This window comes from Perca flavescens, chromosome 7, assembly GCF_004354835.1.
Source record: "Perca flavescens isolate YP-PL-M2 chromosome 7, PFLA_1.0, whole genome shotgun sequence".
Taxonomy (NCBI): domain Eukaryota; kingdom Metazoa; phylum Chordata; class Actinopteri; order Perciformes; family Percidae; genus Perca; species Perca flavescens.
This window is the reverse complement of record NC_041337.1, coordinates 23,424,827-23,449,279: the sequence shown is the minus strand read 5'-3', so window position 1 is coordinate 23,449,279 and position 24,453 is coordinate 23,424,827. Positions and strand designations below refer to the sequence as shown.

Below are 24,453 nucleotides of genomic sequence, written 5' to 3'. Positions count from 1 at the left end.
CGCAATCGGCCAGTGTGTGAGCCTGCGCGCTCCCTGTCCCTCTGCACACCCCCTTCTGGTCATCCTTCTCCCCTCAAGCCCTCCAGTTTTTTTTCTCCCTCCCATCTTCCGAAATAGTCTTCCTAACGAGTGTTGGCCCATCCCTGTTCCCAGCTATAAAAACAGGCCCCAGTGGCCGAAGATGCTTAGAGAATGTGGTTATTATTGCACATACACACACATACACAGGGGCCCCTCTCCAGTAGTCTGGTAAATGATGCCCCAAACTTAGCTCGAAGCAGGAATGCGTCCAAGGTTTCTTCTCATCATCATCATCATCATCATTCCTCGGCAGGCCAATGACTCAGCCCGAGTCACATTATTTGTTCCAGAGAAAACATTATTTTTTTTCTGTCAAGCCTCTCTCTCCTTCCCTCTGTTTTCTCTCTTGCTAACTTGCACTGTTATTCTTTCTTTTCATATCTTCCTATGTCTTTATCTCTTTTGCTCCCACTGTAAATTACCTCTCGTGTCTTTTGTTTTCCCATTTCTCCCTCTGCCTGCCGCTCTCTTTTCTTACTCAATACACGCTCTCTGCCCACTTTTTTTTTTTTTCCACGGGCAGACTGTTCTTTAAGAAGCAGGCCGGAGTAATTCAAACAACATGGCTCTAATTTGCTATGACATGTTTCATTTCTGACCTCACTTCAGATAACCATCGTGCTCTCTCCCTTTCTTTCTGCATGTCTCTTTCTCTCTTACATTCAGGGATATTCTTTGGATGAGCACAGGCCTATATGTGAAGGATCCTTCTAACCATGCGTTCATGCGAACGGTTTTGCAGGTACTCAATAAGACCAAAATGTTTTGCTTTTGCTCTGTAGGTCATTTAAACAAATGTATTCCTCAGGAGTCAAAAGCTTCATGAGCCGTCCGTTAATTTCTTATCTGGATTCGAGGGGTTTTCAGTGATCATGTTTTTGGAGGGTAACTTTCTTTATACATTCAGCATGGGCGACTACTATGCAGAGGAAAAGATGTACTACAGGACATGATGTTTTGCCCTGGCAGACTCAACAATGAAATTTGACATTTATTGGCAAATATGGGAAAGGGAGGTGGTTGAGGGGGGGATGACAGGAAATGACTGAACAGTTCAATTTGGGTGCTGGGGTAAGTCGGAGTGAAAAAACTTTGACAGGCATAGCACACTCTGCTGCCAACCCCGAAAGCCACAAATATGAGTGTGTTCCCTGAGAAGTCGGCCATGTGAAAACAAAAGTGCCTGGCAGTGGGCAGCGGAGAGAGGTTGAGGGAGGAGAGCAGAGGGAGAGAACTGTGGAAGTTTCATTTGGGTGAGAGGTCAACACGGAGCCAAAGCCAGAGGACGCTCAACGAAGATGACATGTCTTTCTGGTGCCCGTTGCCAAAACACACACACACACACACACCCACGCACACACACACACACACAATATAACATGTTGATGCTTTCTATCGCTCACTCCCCCCCACACACACACACACAAATACAGTATATACACCACTTTAGGGCCTCCATGACAATTTCGAGTCCTAATCCAGTGTGTTTGCAGCCTCAAAGGAAGAGCCACAGAATGGCAGGCAAGTTCATACACACTGTAGAAAGATCAAAAGAGCTATCACACACACACACACACACACATACACACATACCATGATCATCGCAACCACAGAGAGGAAACACATCTGTATTCATGACAAATAAAACTGAGGGATGTTTTCCTCTTTTCAGTTGCAATTGTCTGTCAGAAAATAGAGAGTAAAAACGGATACAACTGGTGATATGTGAGATGAGAATGGTCGGTTCAATAATACGATGTTAAAAAAAAAAAATTGATTGATGTTTCTTTTAGAAACTCTCCAAACTGGCCAACTTTTACGGCTAGGCCGTGGAAGGGAACAATTCATGAATTTACAGCCATCACAAGCACAGATCATAAACATGCCAATAGTTGTGTGTGTGTGTGTGTGTGTGTGTGTGTGTGTGTGTGTGTGTGTGTGTGTGTGTGTGTGTGTGTGTGTGTGTGTGTGTGTCAAACAGCCATTGTAGATGAGGCTGTTGATGGCTGCCACACAAAGACTCCATCCAGGACACTGATGTGGATCATGTTCAACAGAAGCCGTATTATTCCGGTATAGAAATACCGTACAGTAGACATCACTGTGTTAAAATGTGGCATCAGGGTGGTCCTGTGGTTGTGGAAAGTATCCCATATTAAGTTAAAAGTCACCTTTGACTCCTACAAGGATCCACGTGTCCTGTTGAGCTCAAATTCTATCTGCTTATTCTTTGACAGCAGCACACTCTGAACAAAACTGTCAGCTAAACAGACAGAGAAAGCTGCACATGGTAACTCATTTGTCACAGATTTTTCCTTACAGTGTCTAGCAAGAGCTCAGGCCAGGGATTTTTCCTCAGCATGTAATCCACCCAACAGAAATATGCATCCTGCCTCCTTCTGATTAACTTAAAAACTGTGTGATTCCCATCCGGTGCTGAGCAATAGGACATATGCTTGGTATCTATCACATGCCTTGTGTTCCCTGTGGAAACCCAAGAGCATTGCAAATGGCCAGCAAGCCTAAAAACAAGCCCCCCCCCCCCCCACCACCACCCCCTGCCTCAACACACATTGGGCCAGTGCAAAGCTGCTGAACTGTACCAGCTAATGCCTTTGGCTGCTTCAACAGCTGTGCTGCCCTGCCTCATCCCTCATGTGCGCTAACAAGTGATGTGTGCGTAAATGCAAGTGTGTGTTTTTCTGAGGGAGGAGGCGCATTGTGCATGTGCGCACTTCACTGCATGTGTGTGTATGCATGCAGCCATTTGCATAGGGCAGGTCATAAGAAAGACTTCATTCACAGCTTCTGTGAAATTAGCCAGAGGCTCACCTCAAGATGTTCACACTCCAGACCTGCCAATTGTAAACAGACTCAACCCTGTCTCTCAGAATTTACTCTGTACCTTACCCGCTCTCCCTTTGGGTGTTTTGATGGGATGCCTCAGAGTTTAACTCAAAGAACCAGCAGTTTCAGAGTTTAAGAGAAGTTTTAAGTCAATGTAATAAATAAAAATGTAAAATTGTGCTTTGAAAAACAACCTTTGTACAAGCATATTTAAAAAGATGTAAGATTACATAATTAACTATGCTCCAGTGCTCTCCAATGAATCGCATAATTTAATTGATGTTGTATTTTATTTCTTTTTGGGCTTTCTGGTGGAGTGGCGGCATGTAACGGTCAGTGGCAGCAAGGTGATAATGCTTTATCTACAGTAGAAGACTCAGAGGTACCACAACGTATACAAGGTGTGTTTGTAAAATATGTTTCCGTCAGCTTTTATCACACTGTTTCTCGATATGGCAATTTATCTTACTTAGCCAAGTGTAAAAGACATTTTGGGCTTTTTTACCTGGCATTAAATCAAGTGGCTGGGAACAAGTCGACTAGTGTGGTGTGTTCTTTACAACATGATATGTAGCCTGAACACCACTTGAAACTGAAAGGCTGCAGTTGGTTTTTCTCGAGATTATTTCACAGATTTCTTTTCCACTTCATGACGTTTTTCTGAAGCCTAACATTAAACCAGTGACCCCTCAATGGCCGGCACTTCCTCTGATGGCAGAAAACCTGCAGAGTCAATTTGATTAGCCGCCACTCTTTCTTTCAATACTGCCTCAGGTAATGAGGTATGTCTGGAAGTAGGTGGAGGCCAGATAAGGTGGGGGTATTGGCGTTGGGGTGGGGGTGGGAGGGTTGGCTGAGGTGGGGGTGTGGAGGGGCAAGGGACCCTTCAAACTTCAAAGGCTTCAGATTGGACACAAAACACACGTTTGGAGGGGGGGAGGAGGAGGAATCACACAAATCTAATTTTCCTAAAAAAGGGGAAATGCAGACAATAAGGAGTTGAAGGTAAATTACTTGTGACCCCACTTTTACCTGGTTACCCCCCCACCCCCTCTCCTCTCCTCATCCCTCACTCCCTCCCTTCTTTCCAGATCAGATTAAGCCGTGGTGGAAGGGAGCCTCCACTCGTTAAGGAACCCTGTCATGACAAATAGAAACACAAAGCATGACCTGCCTTCAATTGGAAACGGATCCACAGTGGAGGGGCAAATAGGGAGGGAGCCAGAGGAAGAGAGAGAGGGAGAGAGATGGAGATAATTGAATCAAGGCTGCGGGGGAAGACAGATAAATCTTATTATTGATACTTCAGTTGAGCAGAGAGAGAGAGAGAGAGAGAGAGAGAGAGAGAGAGAGAGAGAGAGAGAGAGAGAGAGAGAGATATCAGTCTCACTTCATAAAAAAAAACAGTTAATACATCTAGATCATTTAGCTGCCTGCTTTAGTTTAGAAAGTGCGCACACGGGGCACAGCATGACTGTGCATGTATGTGCCTATGTGTGCATGTCTGTTTCTGTGTTTTTATACTTTCTTATTTTATTTGAGTCAAGCCCATATTGCAGTGTCCAAATTATAGATCAATATTATCTTTACTCCAGACAGCTATTAGGTCAATGCAAAACAAACTCACACAATCCTCTGTTGTAAAATACACCACAATTTACTTTGTCTTACGTATCCCATGATGCCTCTTAAAAATAACATTTCAAATCACAGAAGATGGAAAATAAAGGTGGAAAGCAAACTCGGATTTGCCTTTTCCCAAAACAAGGTATTCTCTCTCTAGAACAAATACAGAACAAATGTGTCATTTTTCCAACTTTCCAACTGGCTAATTTGTTGAGGCCTCATGTTGTCATTTTAATGGTTCCCTTCACAGAAATGCCAGCTACAATAAAACAATTGTTGTCTTGGTAACCATGTTCACATAGGTGGCTGAGCAGTTACTTCCCCTCACTCATCAGCTGTGCTGAACTGCTAAGCTTCTGCAGAAAATAAACTACAAAAGGTACAGTCTACATATTTCTAGGTGTGTGTGTGTTTGTGTGTGTGTGTGTGTGTGTGTGTGTGTGTGTGTGTGTGTGTCGTAGGACCCAGCATTCAACTTCACACCAGTGCTGAGGAAAATAGTTACAAACCTGTAAATTATCCCGAGGACAGTTTATATTCTGTGGTCACACACACACACACACACACACACACACACACACACACACACACCAGTGGTTTGATTGTACACACAGGCATTGTAACAACGTCTAGAGGCTGGTGTGAACGACTGTGGTCAATAATGGATGAAGAGGACAGCAAGGACAACCAGCTATGTGGAAATTCAAGAGGCAGGTGACATGATGAAACGGTTGTGCTCACCTCCTCTCATCTGTCTCTCCTCCGGTCTTTATCTCTCACATGCAAACATGCTCTACACAGCTGGCATGTAAGCATAGCACATAAGTGAGCAAACACAGCATATATGCATCCAGACATGCACACCGCGACACACAAACACACATTCAGAAAGCGGGAGAGAGCCAGTTGCCATTTGAAACATTCTGATGTGTAAATAAACACCTTTCCAGAGCTTTCCAGCCAAACAAAACCAATTTTCTACAAACAACATCGAACCAATCGTGACACTGGCCTTTCTTTTCTTTAGAGGAACCGCTCAATTAATATGTCACCACAAGTCAAGACCACGAGACCCTGCTAAAATAAGCGAGCCACTTCAGCCCTCGCCTCTGGAGAGAGACGAGAGAGGGACATAAATTGCCCTCTTTAGAGTAAAAGAGTCATCCAAAAAAACCAATAAGCTGTGATTGGGCACCTGCGGCACTGAAAATAAATACGTTGTCTTTTTTTCCGTTCCTTCCCACTCTGCTTTTTCCCTCATCGCCTCATGAGCAACCTGTAAAAACTATTCTATTTATCCACTTTCATCGAGTAAATCCACCATCTCTGCAGGCACATAAATCAGTTTTCAGGTTCTTTACGCCAGCGGGTTTAACCAAGAGACAATTCTAACACTGATGACTTTCGATCAAATCTTTATCAGTACCATCATTAAGTTCTGAATTCCATTCAAAATATATTTATAATTCACGGCAGCTGTCAACACTCTATCTTAGTCATTTTATTATCTCGCCTTCTTTGTGTTTGGGCCTTAATGAGCACAGAAATGTTGGTTAGGTCAGGACTGCAAAAGTAAAATGGCTTAAAAGCTCTTAATAAAAAGCCTTCTTTGCATACCTGTATACCAACAGGTGCTCAGGCAAATAACTGAGAAACATATTGAATAACTGTCAATTCAGTAGGTTTCGTCAAATTCCAATACAACTTTGTCTGGTATTTCTGAAAGCAAAGTGACACCCATATGGAAACAATACATGTAGTCATTGATTAACTGGCAAATTTATTAAGCAATGTATCTCAAGTAAATGGAATCACCAGTGTCAAAACTGCCACTTTGGTTCAGGCACTGTAGATTTCTTTGGCCAGCGATGTTCCTCACACACTCTGTGACTATAGGTGATGAAAGAGGAGAGGAGCAGCTTTGAGGAGCGCGCTGCCGCTGTCCCTGACACAGTTGTCAGGGACAACTGACAACTACGCATCCCTGCATTGTCCCCCGCTGCACCTGACACTGGCCCTTCCACCTGTGGTGTGTGCGTGTGTTATGTGATCTGATCTTGAACACAATGAAGGTATGAAGAGCGGAGGAAGTGATCAAAGTGTCAACCAGAACCCCTGTTACTGAAAACCCAGTGCCCCCTGCTCAGAAACGCCATCTAAACAGGTAAGTCATTTAGATACACACCAAGGGTACTACAAGGCTTTGATGCTAGTATAACATAGAATTAAAGTTTTAGTCATACTAACACTACTACTTCCTACTAATAATCATTTTTAAAGATTATTTTTTTGGGCATTTCCGTCTTTAATGATAGGAAAGCAGTGAAAGAGAGGAGGAAGACATGCAGGAAATCGTCCCAGGTCGGACTCAAACCCTGGACCTTCTGCATCGAGGCATGAACCTCTGTATATGTGCACACGCTCTACTCTCTCTAAACAATTTCTGATCTGGAGTACTGTTGTTACTTGTGAAAACAGTATTACAAAAGTCAATTTTAAGAAGAAAAAGGCCTAATTAACTTAACTTTGATCTTTCCACTTTGCAAAAGGAGGTCAGGCTGATCTCAGGCTCCTGAGGAATATGATAGATGCAATATGAATGCTGATGCACCCAAACCTTAACAGGATGGCAAAGATAAAAGTGCAAACATTTCAACAATCATCCTAGTATGATATTGACTCAAAAGACTACAGAAATTCAAAGTCCTTGTAAACAGAATCAAAGTGAAAGTTGAGAGATCTGTATTTATCTTTGGTTGCTATATTTTACCTGCATAATTTCCCACCCCAAATAACTAGACATTTAAGTTTGTATCAGATTTCAAACCTGTTTAAAAAGGATTATTTTGAAATTGCCCATACAAGAGCATGATGTAAACTGTTCGACTCTGCTCTACTCTCTGAATAAATATGTTATTGTTAGAAATAGTGCCTTGAGAGGAAAAAAAAAAACTTTGTCAGAAGAAAAGAAAAGGGAGAGAAGTTGAGAACATAGATGGTGGAGTCCATTTATCGCTTCTCCTCTGTGTGATATTGGTTTCAAAGGTGCAGTCGTACGTGAAAGACACAGGTTAGAGCATGAGGACCCCTGTCCTAACTCTGTGTGTGTGTGTGTGTGTGTGTGTGTGTGTGTCCCAGATGGCAGGCAGGCAAGGGGGAAGGTGGGCCAAGCGGACAGGAAGCAGTAAAGGAGAGTTCTGGTTACGAGGATCAGACGGCGGGACGAACCGCGCTCAAAGCTACCGCCGCTACCGTACTCCAGGTGTGGGTTACACTCCTGGACACAGGGGACAAACACACACAGACACACACATTCTTGTATATATGCTCCCCAAAAGGATATTGTGCTGGTGTGCGTGCGTGAGTGTGCGCCTGTTAGCGTCCTAATAAACATGCAAAGGCAAACGTGCACACACACTGTGCGTGTGTTCGGTCACACAGACTCTCACACGCCCCGCCCCACCCCCTCGTCAACCAAGCAGATCCACTTAAAAGGGCTCGTATCAATTGTCAACGGCCATGTTTAGTTGTTTAGGCCCCTTCTCCTCACTGATGAGGACCAGACCATGGAAAATGCAGCCACCCATTAGCCACATGTTGCTTCTAATACTGACCCAATAAAATGCCGTTCCCCCCTGCCACGGAGAGTTCATCTGGCTCACCACACAGAGAGATGAGGGATAGATAGGAAACTAAAATGTAAGCAGCAAGGGAGGGATATGGTGATGGGCAGAGAAGAAGAGCATCAGAGTGAGAAGGAGGCCCTTGCAATTAAAGATGTAACCGTGTCAAAGAAAGAGGGAAGTGCATGGGCCTGCTGCTAATTTCCCGCCCTGAGTGCAGTAATCGGAGGGGAAGATTAAGGTGAAGGAGTTATTCTTGACTATTTTATTAAGAGGTGCTTTAGGCGCTGGAAGAAGGGGCTTTAGCGCTCCTCCAGCAGCGTGCCATACAATACAAGACAAACATTTGCTGTTATTTCACCAAAGTACTCTCAGATGTGCTGGGTCGGGGCCTTGCCTTTTGCCGCAGAGGAACTTGGCATCAAAGTTCCCTGCAGTTCTCTAAAAACAAAAATCTGCCCTTCTTTTCCGTGGGTCCTGCCCTGAGCCTGCGTCCGACAGATAAATAGCGAGGTGTCAAAAGACAGGACAGCGAACCTCACACCTAGTTTTAATTAAAAAGGGAGAGAGCGGTGCGGATGAACAGGGAGAAGCAGAGAGAGAGAGAGACACAGACAGACACATGAATCTGTTCCTTATATATATATATATATATATATATATATATATATATATATATATATATATATATATATGTAAGTAACAGATTCATGTGTCTACATATACATATATATATATATATATATATATATATATATATATATATATATATATATATATATATATATATATATATTTAAATCAGAGGAAAAGTGTAAACCTGGGGATCTGTAACATTTGTCCTTTTATCTTGATAATATACATAGGTTTGTTTTATGTAGAACATCTCTATTTGCCTCACAGTGAAAGATAAAGTCTCATTCTGTAGAACTATAAAATATCAGCAGAATGTAAAGAAAAAGAAAAACAAGCCAACTCTTGTTACAAACAAAAATAACCCCAAAACACTGGGCTCTACTTCACAAGTCTTAGAAGAGCAAATTGTCTATGTCATGCAAAATAAAAAGGAGATTGGGTATATAAAAAAAAATATAAAAATAACGTTTTAAAATTGAGCCGAGGCCAGCAGCATTCTCACCCACCTTCCCTCTTTTGTTTGCTTTGTCGCTGCTTCGCCATGCCATTCTTAAACACTTAGTGCTCTTCAGTGCCGTTGAAAAACAAGATGCCTCTGTCAGTGCATGTGTGTGTGTGTGTGTGTGTGTGTGTGTGTGTGTGTGTGTGTGTGTGTGTGTGTATCTAAGTGAGCTTTTACTGCATTCAGGGAAATGAAGAAAAACAACACATTTGCAAAGCCAACGTGGCGCTAAAACAAAGAAATAACAGCAACACCAAGCTGCATGTCTTCAGCCCCCACCACCACCACCACCACCAATTTGACCAACATGCAGGTCTCAGAGTGAAAACATGTGTTCGGAATAACATCTTCCCAATTAAACGAGCTAAATTGACATGTCTCGAAAACCTCAGGAACTTTGAGCTGAACGGTCAGCACGTACAGACAAAAACCACAGACGTGGCCGTTTCAACCGCTCATGAAAACCCAATTCAGAAACTTCTTCCTCTTTCCTTTTCTGTACTCGAAAGAGAGGATGTGGCTAGTCTTGATGAGGAGAGAGGTGGAGAGGGAGGGAGACATCAGACTACAGTATAGGAAGTCTAAATGTACCACCTCAGGATTAAGAGACCATCAAGTGACTTTTAAAAACATGAATGGTAAATGCCTCCTTCGGCTGCACTTGTAAAGTCACCATTTTGCTCATCGACAGAGAGAAATCCAACATAGTGTGAAAGAAGATTTCAATTTTGCCACTGGCAGTACCTCCAATACCAAATCAGAAGTGTGACTGAAGACTAATGCTTCTCTTTAACAGTAAAGACTAATTTCAGTGGAGCAAACTCCTGCACATTCTCTATTAAATTAACCCATCGAATGCATCAAATATCACAAATTGATATCGAGAGTGGACTTTCACTTTGATGCGTTGATGATCCAACTTAGACGTAACAGCCAGTCGATGCTCGTTATGGTTAAGACCGACAAGAAGGAAGCAGAACAGTTCATGACATCATTCGAGTCCTATAGGTGATGATGTGTGAACTGTACAGGAAAGGGCAGCTGTGGCTGGGAAAACGCAGCAACAGAGAGATACTTAGGATGTCCAGACTGGATGGCAGACGATGTTTGAGACAAGATGTAATTGTCATTGAAAGAACGTAGGATTAAATCGGTGATGCTTTATGAAACTAACAAGGACAGCCGCAATAGCCGTTAGTTGGACACAGTGATCATCACAAATTCCTTAAATGTAATCACATTTAGTTTTGATGGGATCTAAACAAATGTTTTTTTTTTTTTTTTTACATCTAGACACAGTTAAAAGATTAAAAGTCAGTCGTAGCATTTCCTGCGCTCGCTGAGACATTGACCATCTAATTAAAAATCCTGGCAGCATTAATGTTGATTGTATACTAAGTGAGCTACTCCCAGTCTTCCAAACCAAAGCCAAACTCTGATACACTAGTGTAACTGGTCTGGGTGTGTGCAGCTCACAGACCCACCCACTGCTTCTGTCTGCGTTGTGTTGGAGTCAACACTGGACATGCAACTACTGCTTTGCTGTTATCATATACGGATCCAATTTATTAAATTGCCAATATCTAAACATGATAATCAAACAATATCCTTCCTAAATGCTCATTTTCATATGTAAGTTAATGCACCCCTCTTCTTTCTAGACTCTGCCAGGTGAACCTGTGTTATGATGAAAACCTCTCTTTTTCCTTGTGGAGAACATATAATTAATACAGGCCGTGCTCTTTGCCTTTGGGACACTGAGCATCACAGAGCACAAGCTTGTAATAGAGCTATTTGTTTTCCTCAGAAAGCCGTCCAAACGCCCTCGCTGGGATCGCTAGACTGCACAAAGGCAAGCTATGAATTGGTCAAATCCACTGGGGCAAGTTATTGATTAGGCCTACGGCTAGTATAACACAAATATGCAACTAAATTAGATATTTGTTTGTGTGTGTGTGTGTGTGTGTGTGTGTGTGTGTGTGTGTGTGATCATTCAAAATCAACTTCATCTGTATCAACCACTGGTCAAGTTTTTTTTGTCCCTCTTTAACTCTGTATGATATACCAACCATATACATGAAGACATTTTTTTTTATATATTCCAAGATGAGAGAAAACCACCTTTTTGTTCCTGTATTAGCAACATGTCAAACACGTAGTTAAATTTAGGCTGAGGATTGGATTGAAAAGGTTTTCTATCTTTATTGACTAGTTTATTCAAGTACAATCGGTTAGAAAACAGACATTCTGCAGCACAAGTTTTTCAGTCTGTAAAATAAAATTACAGAACTATAAGCCAGCTATGGGTCCAGTCGTTGGACTTAAAAATGGCTGGGGCATCGGTTATTTTCCTCAAACTGCTGTCCACCATCCCGTTGAAAACCTATTCCTCTTCAGCTAGTTAACTTATATTCGAGTTTCCCTCATTTCATGTGTTGAGCACCACCTCGAGGAGCCATGAAGTAGCGATGCTGGGAGCAGGGAAATCTATTTAGAACGCCTTGTTTTATTAATGAAAATATCGACATTTGGCGCTAGCGTATCGATTCGTGTATCGCACAAAGGACAATGATATACTATCGGCGCAACGATATTTTGTCCCAACCCTAAGATACATACATTACAACTTTCTACCGCCTCCCTCATCTCTTCCATTTCTTGCTCACATCCGCTGCCCTCCCTCTTCAACATCTCCCTTTTCAACAAGAGCAGTTTGTCAGGGTCAGAAAGCAATTTAAAACCTCTAGTAATGAGAGTCAGTGAGAGAGAGATGTGAGAGAGGGAGAAGTTAAAGGGAGGGAGAGAGAGAGAGAGAGAGAGAGATGAGGTAGTGGGGTGGAGAGAAGAAGAGGATGAGGAAGGAGGGAGGGCTAGGCTGGGGTGTCAGCCATCAAAGCAGGCCAGGAGAAAAGAAGGCCAGGTGCTGGTTGTGGGAATGTGCCGTCCATAGTTCCAGGGACCAGGGAGCTGGTGGGGGCTGTGAGGGGGGAGCAGGGTGGTAATTAGCCAAGCCTGGAGGAGAGAGAGGGCCCTCCAGGGCCCGCGGGGATAGCCCCTCCGAGAGGATACCATTTGCACTTCTACAGGAGCCGCCAGCCCCGGGCCACAAAGAAGGGGAAAAGGGGAACTATGGCATCCTTTATCAGGCCGGACAAAGACGCCGCAACTTTTCAAAGGAGACCGGAGAGAGAGAGAGAGAAACTCCAGTGTTCCAGAGAAGGAGGGGAAAAAGAGAAAAAGAGAAGGGAAGAAAGAATCCTAGGACTGGTCAGGAGAGAGACACAGAGAGAGATGCCAGTGTGTGGGTTGCAAAGCGAGACAGGAGGTTACGGTCATACTGTGACCCAGTCAGTCCGCTGAGACATCAGAAATTCACTAATGTCCCACACACACACACACACACACACACACACACACACACAAACTCTCTCTCCTCAGCTGAGTTACACAACTATATTCCCAGTGCATAGCAACTGAAAACAAAACCATGTTGTTTTTTAACATTTCAATCATTTTCCATCTCAGTTCCCATCAATTTTGGAGGCATGAAAATATAAAATGTCTCTTTAACCAAAAGAATGGTTCTGCCACAAAAGAGGTGGTTCAGTTTGCTTTACTAATCATCTCATGGGAGTTAAGTAGAGGCAGTGGATAAGGAGCCAAAATGGCCACCCTCTACCTCTGACATTATCAGGGAATCTTAAGAGTTTTGCCCTCCTGTAGCGTGAGGGAAAGTGGAGGTCACTGACATTACTTTTACCTATTACCTTTGGAGCAAGGCTGCACAGGGGGGGTGAATGGTGGCCTTTGAGGCTGTGAGGCTTTGTGCTCCCTGTTGGAGTGCAGCCTGACAGCCTTAGCTGAGTGGGGGCCAAAGGTCAGACAGGGCATGTGATAAGGCATTTCAGACCTGCATATAGGGCCCCAGACTGAAGAGGCCTGAAAAACCTCAGGCCCCCCCCCCCCACCACCCCCAGTTTCTCTGTGTCTCTCCTTTTCTTTTCTCTTTCCCCTCTGTCCCCTCTCTCTGGACACAAAATGCCATTTGTTGTCCGTCAGTCAGTAGCGCAGGGCCAGGGTCGGGCCCGGCGCTGAAAGCTCCATTCACACACCCTCTCACCCAGGGATGTTTTTGCAATTCAATATTTTCACACGCAGGCAGCTTCATCGTTACTTTGGAACCGTACACTTGGCAGGATGAGGCTGGGGGCCTCTGGGACAGAGGGGCTGAGAGGTGGAGGGCTGGAGGAGAGGGGGTCAGCACAGAGGAATCCTAGTGTCGGGAGGGGACAGGCCTGAGCCGGCTAATGGGCCATCTTGAAATGTTTTAGCCAAGACCCCTCCAACACCTACACACACACACACACACACACACACACACACACACACACACACACACACACACACACACACAAACAAGTGCGCACACACACACACACACACACACACACACACACACACACACATGAACTTTCACACACACACATTCTGCACTACTCATCGCTTCAACCAATCTGACTCCAGGGTTAACGAGCAGGGCTCTTAACTTCCTTCATCAAAATCTCTGGGCTAACCCAGTCACACTATCCTGCCAGGAAAAGACTTCCCTCTCCCTCACTCACTCCAGACAACATCTTTCTAACCCACATCTCAAATACACAGCCCGTAGTCAGTAGAATGGTTGTACATCTATTTGAGCAAAGTACATATCTGTCAAAAGATACCTGAACATGATGAATTTGAGCCCTTTCAGCATCATCTGATTAATGAGAAGTACATTTTGAGAACATGTATTTATTTTTCAACAACAGGTACTGTACTCAGACTAACAGAGCAAACAAGAAAAATCATGTCAGAAAACAAGAAACACCAGAGAACAAATGTATTAACATCATGGAAATGTGCATCATTTCAGGAGATTTGTTCCAATTCCACAACTGTAACATCTAAGGATTTGTTTAGCATACAGAGTGGTTGAGGTAAATTGAGGTCCTGCAATGAGAGGGAGCTCTTAATATATTTATTCTGTGCGCCACACTCTACTTAATGAAATTAAACCACACCAATAGTGGCCCCTTTGTCTCCGGGGAGTTCAGTAATCAACATGCCACCAGTTTTCATTTTGTATGAAAATAAATGGCAGCCGGTGATATGGGCCTAATTGTGTTGCACCAGGGAGGAGCTGGGTGAGAAAAGAAACTTGCAGCAGTGATGTAGTAGAGCCAATTTTCATGGACAGCAGCACTCAAGAGAGGTGGTCAAATAAGCAGAGGCATCCATCTTGGGAGCAGTACCCCGCCCCCCTCCCTCTTTCTCTTTTTATTCATCATACTCACAAAGAAAGTTAGCCAAGTAATAAACAAATAGAGAACTGGTGAGTCCTATGTACTAGCGCCTGGCAGGGTCACTGGATAATGACAGCTCAATTACGGTGAATCTCCTTGTAAACCCACCCCCTATAGTACAATCCCCACAGCCGCCCCACCCAGCGCGGCAAATTTGTCAAACTCACCAAAACGATGGGTCTGACAGTGTAATCGCTAACCGTCCCCACCAACATGAAAGAGGTCTTTATCTGGCCAAATCAAAGAACCTGATCTCTGAGAGAAAAAGGGTGGGTGGGGGGTGACTAGAGAGGAGAAATGTCCCGCTCGGCCCCTGTGAGACGAGGAGATGTCTCTAATCCGCTTTAATGAGACACTGCGTGCCCATCTTTGTGGTAATGATGAAACACAGTGAGAAAGACGGTAAGGGGGAGGGAGGGAGGAGTGAGAGAGATCGAAGTGAAGATGGAGCCAAGGCTTTGAACTGGCGGCCTGATGAAAGGGGTTAGCAGGCAGAGGGAGTTTAGAGCCACACTGCCACTACACACCACTGTCTGTTTCTGAGACAGACAAACAGCCCAGGGGACAGAGCAGTTTGTCTGCTTATCATATCTGGACAGGATGAGCCATCATCAGCAGCTGCAGATTGGGACTTGGTCTGGAGGGTGTGTGTGTGTGTGTGTGTGTGTGTGTGTGTGTGTGTGTGTGTGTGTGTGTGTCCATACACATACACACACACACACTGGGGGGTGTCTAGAGAGGAGCTATAATTTGTGAAACACAGAAGAATAAGAAGAAGAAAACTTTTGAGTAAAACAAGTAGTTTGTTCAGTGCTATTCACTGAGAATTTGAAGAAAGTGTCACATTACACCACTCCGCTGGTCTGTGGTTACTTGTAGCTTAAACTCGGCTACTGTACGCTTCACTTTGAGTTGGCTTTGAGTCACCTTGCCCCAATACTCTTTGTGTATTTGATAAGATGGCTTTAGCCCACCAGCTGACTGTATTAGCTTATTTTAAAGCTGTACGGTAATATATAACAATATCGATATTTATCATGATATAGCAATTGTCAATCAAACTGAAGTGAAGTGAACTATGAACTGTCTTCCATTTCAGTGCATTACATGAGACTAAACTGCGCATGTGTTTAAAAAAAAAAAAAAAAAAAAAAAACTTTTTTGCTAATGTTTTATCTCAACTTCCTCTAAATAATTAATTTGGACAACAGAAATGTGCAAAAACTATAAGATTATAAGATCTTCACAATATGTCACAGTGGAAAAATTCTGATAACTAGAAGATATTAAATTATAGCCCAGCTCCTGTTAATTTACATTGACATTTTGTCTTCACACCAAGAAACAAAGTCTTCCTGCACAGAGAACAGAAAACATGGAGTGAATGAAAGAATGGACAATAAAAGGACAGGAAGTTTAGGACTGGATGAAAGGAAAAGAGCAGGGTGAGGACAAATGTCTGCATAAAAGGAAAGAGAGAGAAAGCGGGCTAATACCAAACAAATCGGGATTAGACCCAGATAAGACTAGTCACAATGCTGAGCAATCCCTGGGATATCACAATGCAAGGGGGAATCATGAGGGCTGCGAAAACACACTAATTAGGGACTCGACACATTTGCCCCTTGTTATGCAAACAACACACTGTTTAACAGCGGGTGGTGCACAATCACACCAGACACACAGAGAGATAATCATTTAGCTTTAATCAGCGTACTCAAGAAGTAAGGATGAGGTATTTCCAATGGGATGACTCCAGCAGTCGCGGTGTATTCTTAGCCCTGAGACGCTGGATGGAATCTTCTCGAAATGGCCCAGCAGTGGTGGGGCGTAACTCGATAAGCAGCCACAAGTCAAGACAAAATGCATTTAACTGCAGTGTAATGGCTCTTCATTTTTTGAACCCCCTTTTCGCCAACACATACCGCTGTTCGAATGCTGCTCGGCTATTTTTAACAAGACCCTGCCCCCATCTTCAGGCTGAAAACGAAGCGCATGAGGAGAGACAAAAAACAGGGGGCTGCTCAAAAAGAAAACATCGGGGATATATCTTCAAATTCTCTCAGGCATGCCACAGTCTCCACTGCCAAATGATTAGGAGATTGTTGTGTTTTTATACAAACATGGCGGATGAGGTCATGGTGCAATGCAGAAAGAGGCATATTTGCCAAATGGATAATGTGAGGTCAATGTATCATTGGAATGAATGGGATTTAGAGCCATGTGCAAGAGCTTAATGCAATGGTATTTGTATGTCAACTCAAAATTTGACTTAGCCAACACCAGGCAGGAAGCACGGGGCTAAAATGTGTGTGTGTGTGTGTGTGTGTGTGTGTGTGTGTGTGTGTGTGTGTGTGTGTGTGTGTGTGTGTGTGTGTGTGTCTCGGCCTGTGTCCAGGTGTACTAGGTGCCCACCCGTCGTTGTACCAAGGTCAAAGCTCGGAACAGTGACAGGACCTCTAACAAGTGTACAAAATGGTGCGCACGCGCACACACACACACACACACACACACACACACACACACACACACACACACACACACACACGTATTTAGCCAGCCAACAGTGCCAGCTCCTGCTGTTTGGATGACATTTACACTCAACCTTTCTAGTTTGTGATTGATTGGGGTTAAATCCTATCATTGCCCAAAAATCTGTCACCACGTTTGGGTGTGTGTGTGTGTGTGTGTGTGTGTGTGTGTGTGTGTGTGTGTTTGTCATTAAAGAGTCACTGTACCATCAACATTCTGCTTATTCCAAAAAACAAAGCCATGCAGAGTGAGATACTGTAACAATCTTGAATGAGAGTATTTATTAAATGAAGCAAACACAATACTGAATATAGATTATTCACATAAATATTAAATTTGTTGCCATCCCCGTTCCCCCTTTCAACATTACATCTTCGTCTGAAGTGATAAAACCAGAACTGAATAAACAAAGACTTTTTGTGTTGCAATGGAGGGTGATCTGAGACTAATTGGGTGATCACAGTGCCAAAAGATGTATATGAGGCAAATATTATATCACTTGAATAAAACAAAACAATTAGGATGTCTGAAACAGCTAAATGTTGAATAACAACCTCATAATCACAGAAAGGTATTGGGTTTTTTTCTGTATTTTGTAGCTCACTGGGATTCATTGAAGAGTCATTCCAATGTCCACATTTCAAAATTATTTTCATATTTCATGGCACCTGTACTTGACCTGATTAGAGACATATCTTTGCCAAGGGATACTTGGCTAAAACAGCAGCACATTTTACAGCAGCAACTGACTGAATATCAATATAAGCATTTCCCTGGCGATAAAACACCTTCTCACAAAGTGTCCAGGGATGAAGAGAGGGACGCATTGATAGTGAAAGAAAACATTAGAAAGTTGGCAGTGGTACAGTCGTAAAAAACAGACCACGGGATTGTAATATCCCATTTGAACTATGCTACCAAAAATTTATATTCACTCTTTAGATCTTTAGAGTGCAGGTAATTTATAGAGTAACCAGTTCATATATTTGTTTTTATTTATTTGGATGAAGATGGAAGAACAAATAGCACTAGTAAGTAGAACTGAGACTTCAGACTACACTGTCCTCCACATTTGAGGGTAATAAGACTACTTCATAGGAAAGAACATTCTTCAGGAGTTTGCTCTCACAGCAAATTTGAAGATATGGTAACAAAAAGCAATGCATCTTTATTTGTATCATATCATGTGAATCAAACGTGGGACCATATGTTACCGAAATGTGGCTGTCAATATGCTACACTCAAGGACGGTGGCTTGACATTAAACTGTAACCATGACCAAAACCTTATCCTAACCTTAACCAAAGTAACTTCCCCCTACGATGAATTAATATGTTACAATTAGACATGGGCAAATTTATGGCTGTGTTACGAATAAAAATGCCTTCACTTTTGGGGGTTATTACAGAAAAAGTTACTCTTTTCATAGGATATCATATGTTCTGTGAATACAGTTGGCTTACATGTACAATGCAAAGGTATTTCACTGGACAAAGATGAGGAACCAGCCCTGGAAATAAATATGGAAAAAAAAAATAAGAGCCTCAGTGCTCACAAAACACAGTAAACTGTATCCTACATGTCAGCACACTGGGATAAGGAACTCACATCCCACAAACTTCCATAATCAAATACTTATGCAGCATATATGGCCTTGCCAAATGTGGACTGATGCAATTAGTTAGGCTACACAATTTTTGCAATCCTTCAAAAAATTTACACGAATGGTCCTAAAATCAGTCCAAATGCTCAGAAAAAATAAAACTCCCCAATAGCAAATTAAGCACTTCTAAATCAAAAACTTGATTTTACAAAGCAGGTAGTCTTCCTGATTGGATGGTGAACATTATTTCTGAGAATTGAGGAATAAAAAGAACAGTGTACAGAACCAAAACAATTTAAATCTAACATTCCCTGAAAGGCTTCAGTTTTTAGGTGCGCAGATTCACAAGACGGTGACTACCATAGTGGTCACAGTCTGTCCGTTTAGACAGAGATGTAAAACTGCAAAACTGGTGTTGCCTGATTCCGAGTGCTGCTAAGATCATTCACGTCATCACATATGAATGCAAATGGGCTCTGTGGAACCACAAGAGGCTCAGGTTTCCCACTGTGTTTTAGCTAGGAAAGGTCTGCAGCAATAAAAGATCTCACAGGTATTTGCATTTTGCATTATGTCCGACACTACTGACATTCAAAATAAAATAAATAAATGGCTTTATGTCTACAGGCAGTGTAGGCTTATCATTGGCCTTCATCAATTAGCAACAGCATTAGTATTACAAATTAAACTGAACTTGTCAAAATCACACAGCACCACGAGGAAGGTCTTCTAAAACTATCAAAATAACAGTCATCAACCAGATTCCTATTTATTTCTTCATTTGTTCACTGATGCTCCAAAGTTTCATAAATGTACATAAAAAAAAAAAAAATCAATCAGCCAATGAATTGCAGTCCCTACCTGACACTGACATCATATTTCCTTTTCATTTGATGATCATATCATTTTTATGTTCAGGCTCTAATCTGTGAACATGGAGGAGTGCTATCTGACACACATTACAGCTGCATAGCGGTAATACGTGGGGAGCATACACACAGGACCCTGAACGTTTAGCCAGAAGTTCAACATAGCTACTATTGTTGGTTTTAAAGTGTTATGGGTTGGGTTTTATTACTTCTGTCAAAACATCAGAAGCTGTTGAGCCAGGCCAAGTTCATAACTGGCAGTCCATCTAATAAGGGGCATTTAACACAGAGATCAATAGGATATCTGGCAATTAGTATAAAGGCCGGACAGAGAAAGACAGAGAGAGAGAGAGAGAGAGAGAGAGAGAGAGAGAGAGAGAGAGAGAGAGAGAGAGAGAGAGAGAGAGACGAATAACTGTCAGCACCTGTGTGCATTTGTTTAGTGTGGTGGGTAAAGAGGAGTCACATTTTGCGCAAAATAAGCAAAAATTCCATAAATCAGGTGGTTAAAAAAAAAAACCACGTGGCGCTACATTTAATTTTATTGGCTTGATAATGCAGACGGTCGGCGTAATTGAAATAGGTTTAAAAAAAAAAAAATTAAATCAATAACGTGTGTAGCCTACGTTGCAGTCAGAATCAGTGTGTATTCAACACCTTCCTTCCGTTTTCTCCGACTGTGTGCAGAGCTGCTACATGTTTCCATTTTAATTATATTCCTTGAGGTTTCTGTGAGACGTTATTGGGCGGCTGTAGGCGTGCAGTACAGAGCGAGAAAGCAGTGCCTGTGTGTGTGTGTGTGTGTGTGTGTGTGTGTGTGTGTGTGTGTGTGTGTGTTCGTCTCACCTGTGCACTAAAAAAATACCTGGCAAAAAAAAAAAAAAAAAAATCAACTCCCTCAACTTGAAATTTGAATTGATCCAAACCCAATTTTAACTCAATGCGAGCAAATTAACTACCGGATGCAAAAAGCAAGTTCATTGTCACTTTGGTGCAGTATTCTCTGCTAGACTGTCTGCATCGGTTTATAGGCTAGTTGTTACGGTGACACGAGGTCTCGTTATCAAAGCCGCTAGGCCTATATCTTGGATATAACGAGATGTGGTGGGGATCGTATGTGTCGGAGGATTTCTTCTTTATTTAAAACAAACATCTAGGGAAATATTAAGCCCAACATGTTAAATTCTTAATAATCAATTCATACTAGGCTACTGTAGGCCTATATCAGAGAGAGCGTTGCAGATCAGATTCGATATAATCCAAAACAATACGACAGGTAGCCTTAAATTAAACTCGGAATAAGACGTTAAATCATAAAAAACATATTAAACTGTGGGTAACAAAGCTAAGGCTAATATATATATATATATATATATATATATATATATATATATATATATATATATATATATATATATATATATATATATATATACACATTCTTTTTTAAACCCCACCTGTAAGGGCGATATCGTAATACGTAATAATCCAAACACACTAACACTCACATAATTGTGACCCCAAAGCATTAAACGAAGCAGAACGACTGCATACTAATCAAGAAAACACACACACTCATATATTCATATTCTACATGTGGGACTGCGGAGTCACAAGTTTCTGCAGAGTGGTGGCCTTTGACGTGTAGAATATGTGTGCTATCTGCCGAGAGAGGAAAATATACACGAGGGTTAAAAATAAAGGATAAAGCAGCTGGTGAATATTGCTTTGGGCCTACAGGAAAGTAGGATTCTGCTTAAGCTGCAGGGAGGGAAAAGGGAAAAAGGAGGGTGGAATATACTCCCACGCGTCGCATTCAGAAGTTGTGGGCCTGCATGTTTTGAATGTTAAGAACAAAACGATATTTGTCCATGTGTGCTCGGTTCCTCTTGTAGCCTACCGCTGCAACACTGTGTGATCGGAGGGTTCCAGTGGTCCGATGTGAGAGTGCTACAAAGCCAGGTATTTGTGTTCATTAGCACCCGGATCAACAGACTATCAAGGCTGTTTGGAGATCAAGACCAAGTGCAATTACTGGCAAGAAGCAGGCTCCTCGACATGTTTAAGTATTTTCACAAAGTAGCCCAATTAGCGTTTAGCTTTTCGTTCCTTTTTTTGTGTCTTTTAACTTATACGGTAACTTGACCCCTGTGCACCAATCAGAGCATGCAAGAGTAATAAAGAAATAATAACAAAATCACGACTGCATAAACTGTGTTGGTTATTCTTTTTATTCGTATTATTTAGCCTTTATCTGAATGCATTTTAGCTGAACCCCTTACTAAACATTTAATAATAATCCTATCGGATGTAATAGTTATTAGCATTTCTAAACACGTTTCTGTTTCGTTTCAAAAGCTGTGCAATAAAATATATTTCACTTAAGGTCTGAAATGTAAAATTGTAATTATATATAAATACATAGTTTTTTTAAGTCTGCATTATGTCTGATATAAAGATCGAGGTCCATGTTAAATGGCTTTGGCAAAGTTACACAGTTTTTAAAGGCCTGTAAACATGCAACCAAGCATAACATAAAAACAGTAACAGGAATATTTTAAAATAATTCTCTTTTTTTAAATAAAATTGTTCTAAAAAAAAAATACACGGACAAATTTTAGCTCTGAATTTTAACAAAACTACCAGTCAAAACTCACTATGGATAAAATATAACAAACATATTAAGACAAAAGCAAATGGCAACAGGCCTAGATAAATGGTTTATTTGTTATGCAATGGTCTTTCAAATGAACTGTGGATAAATAGCAGACTGACCCACATTATTAGCCGTAGAAAACAACGTGCAGTCATGCAGGAATAAACACACCAAACAAACAAAAAAAGACGGTGTGAATAAACGCGATTCATAAATCAACCCACCAACAATAAACAAATGTCAAACAATAAACATGGTCCATTTCCAACAACAAAGTACTCATGTTCACAAAACTGAATACATGAATTTTCCGTGTGACGCGAGCAGCAGCAGTCCACTAAGTAGTGGTATGGGCGCTTTCTTACACCAGGCGCATTATTGATTGGCATTCCCTGGAGGAGGAACCAGTCTGCTGCAGTCCGAGGGCCCCGCGACAAAACAAAGTTGCTGTAGAGCGATATATTCTCGGCGGCATCGACAAAAAAAAAAAAGAAGAAAAAAAGGAAGAAAAAAAAATCTGCATTAAAATATTGCTTTTTCTGTCTAAATTCACATGTGGTCGTCTCCGTTTGTAGGAGAGTGAAAGAGTGCGCTCGGCTCGCTGGGAGCTCTGCAGCAGCGAGCAGCGGAGCCACAGCGCCCACTATTTCAAAAGCCGGGAATATTATTTCACAAGACTTGGAACGGCTCTCTCTCTCTAAAAAAAGAAAAGAAAAAAGAAGTTACTATCCATTTCGACAACTTTCTTGGTAACTTTCGGGAAAACGTATCTGCGCCTCCGCTGAACCTCCCGACACCCGAACAGAGCAAATGACAAGATCGAGCTCAGATTTGGACGGTGATGTTTATCTCTGAGCCTTTAGAGGAGTTTAATCAACTGAAAAGCACCGGCGGCGATTCTCATCACACATGAAACTTTCTGACACCGAGAACCAACAAAGCCAAGACCGCAGCACGCAGAGAAACGAGGCTGAGCAGCCGGAGCGGGACACATTTTCTAGCAGAAAAGTTAACTCTGGACAAAGAGTCGCCCCCTCCTCTCTTAAGGATATGACAAATGACAAGGACATGGACATCTATACACAGCCACGAGTTTGGAGCCGGCGGCTGAAAGCGATAAGAAGCAGAAAAAAGAAGACCTACTTTTGGCCAGTTTTCTAGCCCTCGCCTTGGATCTCATCTTGTCGGCTTGTAGATTCCTCTCGTCGTCCTCCGTGAGCCCAGAAGCAGCAACAACACTATCTTCATCTCACCAGCATTGTCAGTTTGGACACCTTCGCACATGCGCACAGGCCATTCAATCTGACACCCTCGCCGGGGCCAAAAAACTTTCCAATGTATTCATCATCATCACTTTTTTTTGTCCTATCGTCTCCCCTTTAGATCACTTATCTCTTCCCCTCCTCCTCTTCCTCCTCCTCCTGCTCTCTCCTCACCATCTCACCTACCCTCCCTCCCCCATTGCCATCCCCTTACCCTCGTCCCCCTCCTCACCCCCCCCACCCATCCCATTCATGCCAGCACCTCATTGGATTTTTACCTCTTTAACAGCGACAACTTGGTTTTCTCCAACCGGCGGTGGACACAGTGAGGTATGGTGAGGTCAAGGTCGTATTATAACTATTGAAATTAACCTGAATTATTATTATTATTATTATTATTATTAATGTTTTTTTTTTATTTTGTAATTTTTCAGAATATTTATATTTTTGCCATAAAATGTTAACATAATTTTTCTTTCTGAATTTACAGAAACTTTGTATTTAGGCTGTTGACACAGCTGATGCTGTGCCAAAAAGTGCTCGAGTTGCAGAGGTTATTTTTAACTTCATTAATGCACATGCAAGCGTAATAGACCTGTGCAAGACTCGATTGGAGTTGCACTTTATGACTTGTGTGTGTGTGTGTGTGTGTGTGTGTGTGTGTGTGTGTGTGTGTGTGTGTGTGTGTGTGTGTGTGTGTGTGTGTGTGTGTGTGTGTGTGTGTAAACCTTGTTGCCCTCAGGACAAGCAGCGGCCAGCAGCTGTTTGACGCATGCATGGAGCCTCCACCAGCAGAGTCCGTACCGGGGAGAAAGGGTTTTTTTTTTTCCTCCAATGTTCACGTTTGTAACAACCGTATCTGCAGCAGTTG

The 24,453-nt window shown here is 42.3% G+C and overlaps 1 protein-coding gene across 1 annotated transcript in view; it reads right to left on the bottom strand.

The window, feature by feature from the left end:
• LOC114558545 (PR domain zinc finger protein 16-like) overlaps window positions 1-23,656 on the bottom strand; it is a 161,284-nt gene extending 137,628 nt beyond the window's left edge. Inside the window, exon 1 of the mRNA XM_028582606.1 lies at window positions 23,464-23,656. Coding sequence (XP_028438407.1) covers window positions 23,464-23,500 — 37 coding nt within the window. The 5' untranslated portion in view covers window positions 23,501-23,656. The remainder of the gene's footprint in view (window positions 1-23,463) is intronic.
• Between the last annotated feature and the right edge of the window lie 797 nt (window positions 23,657-24,453).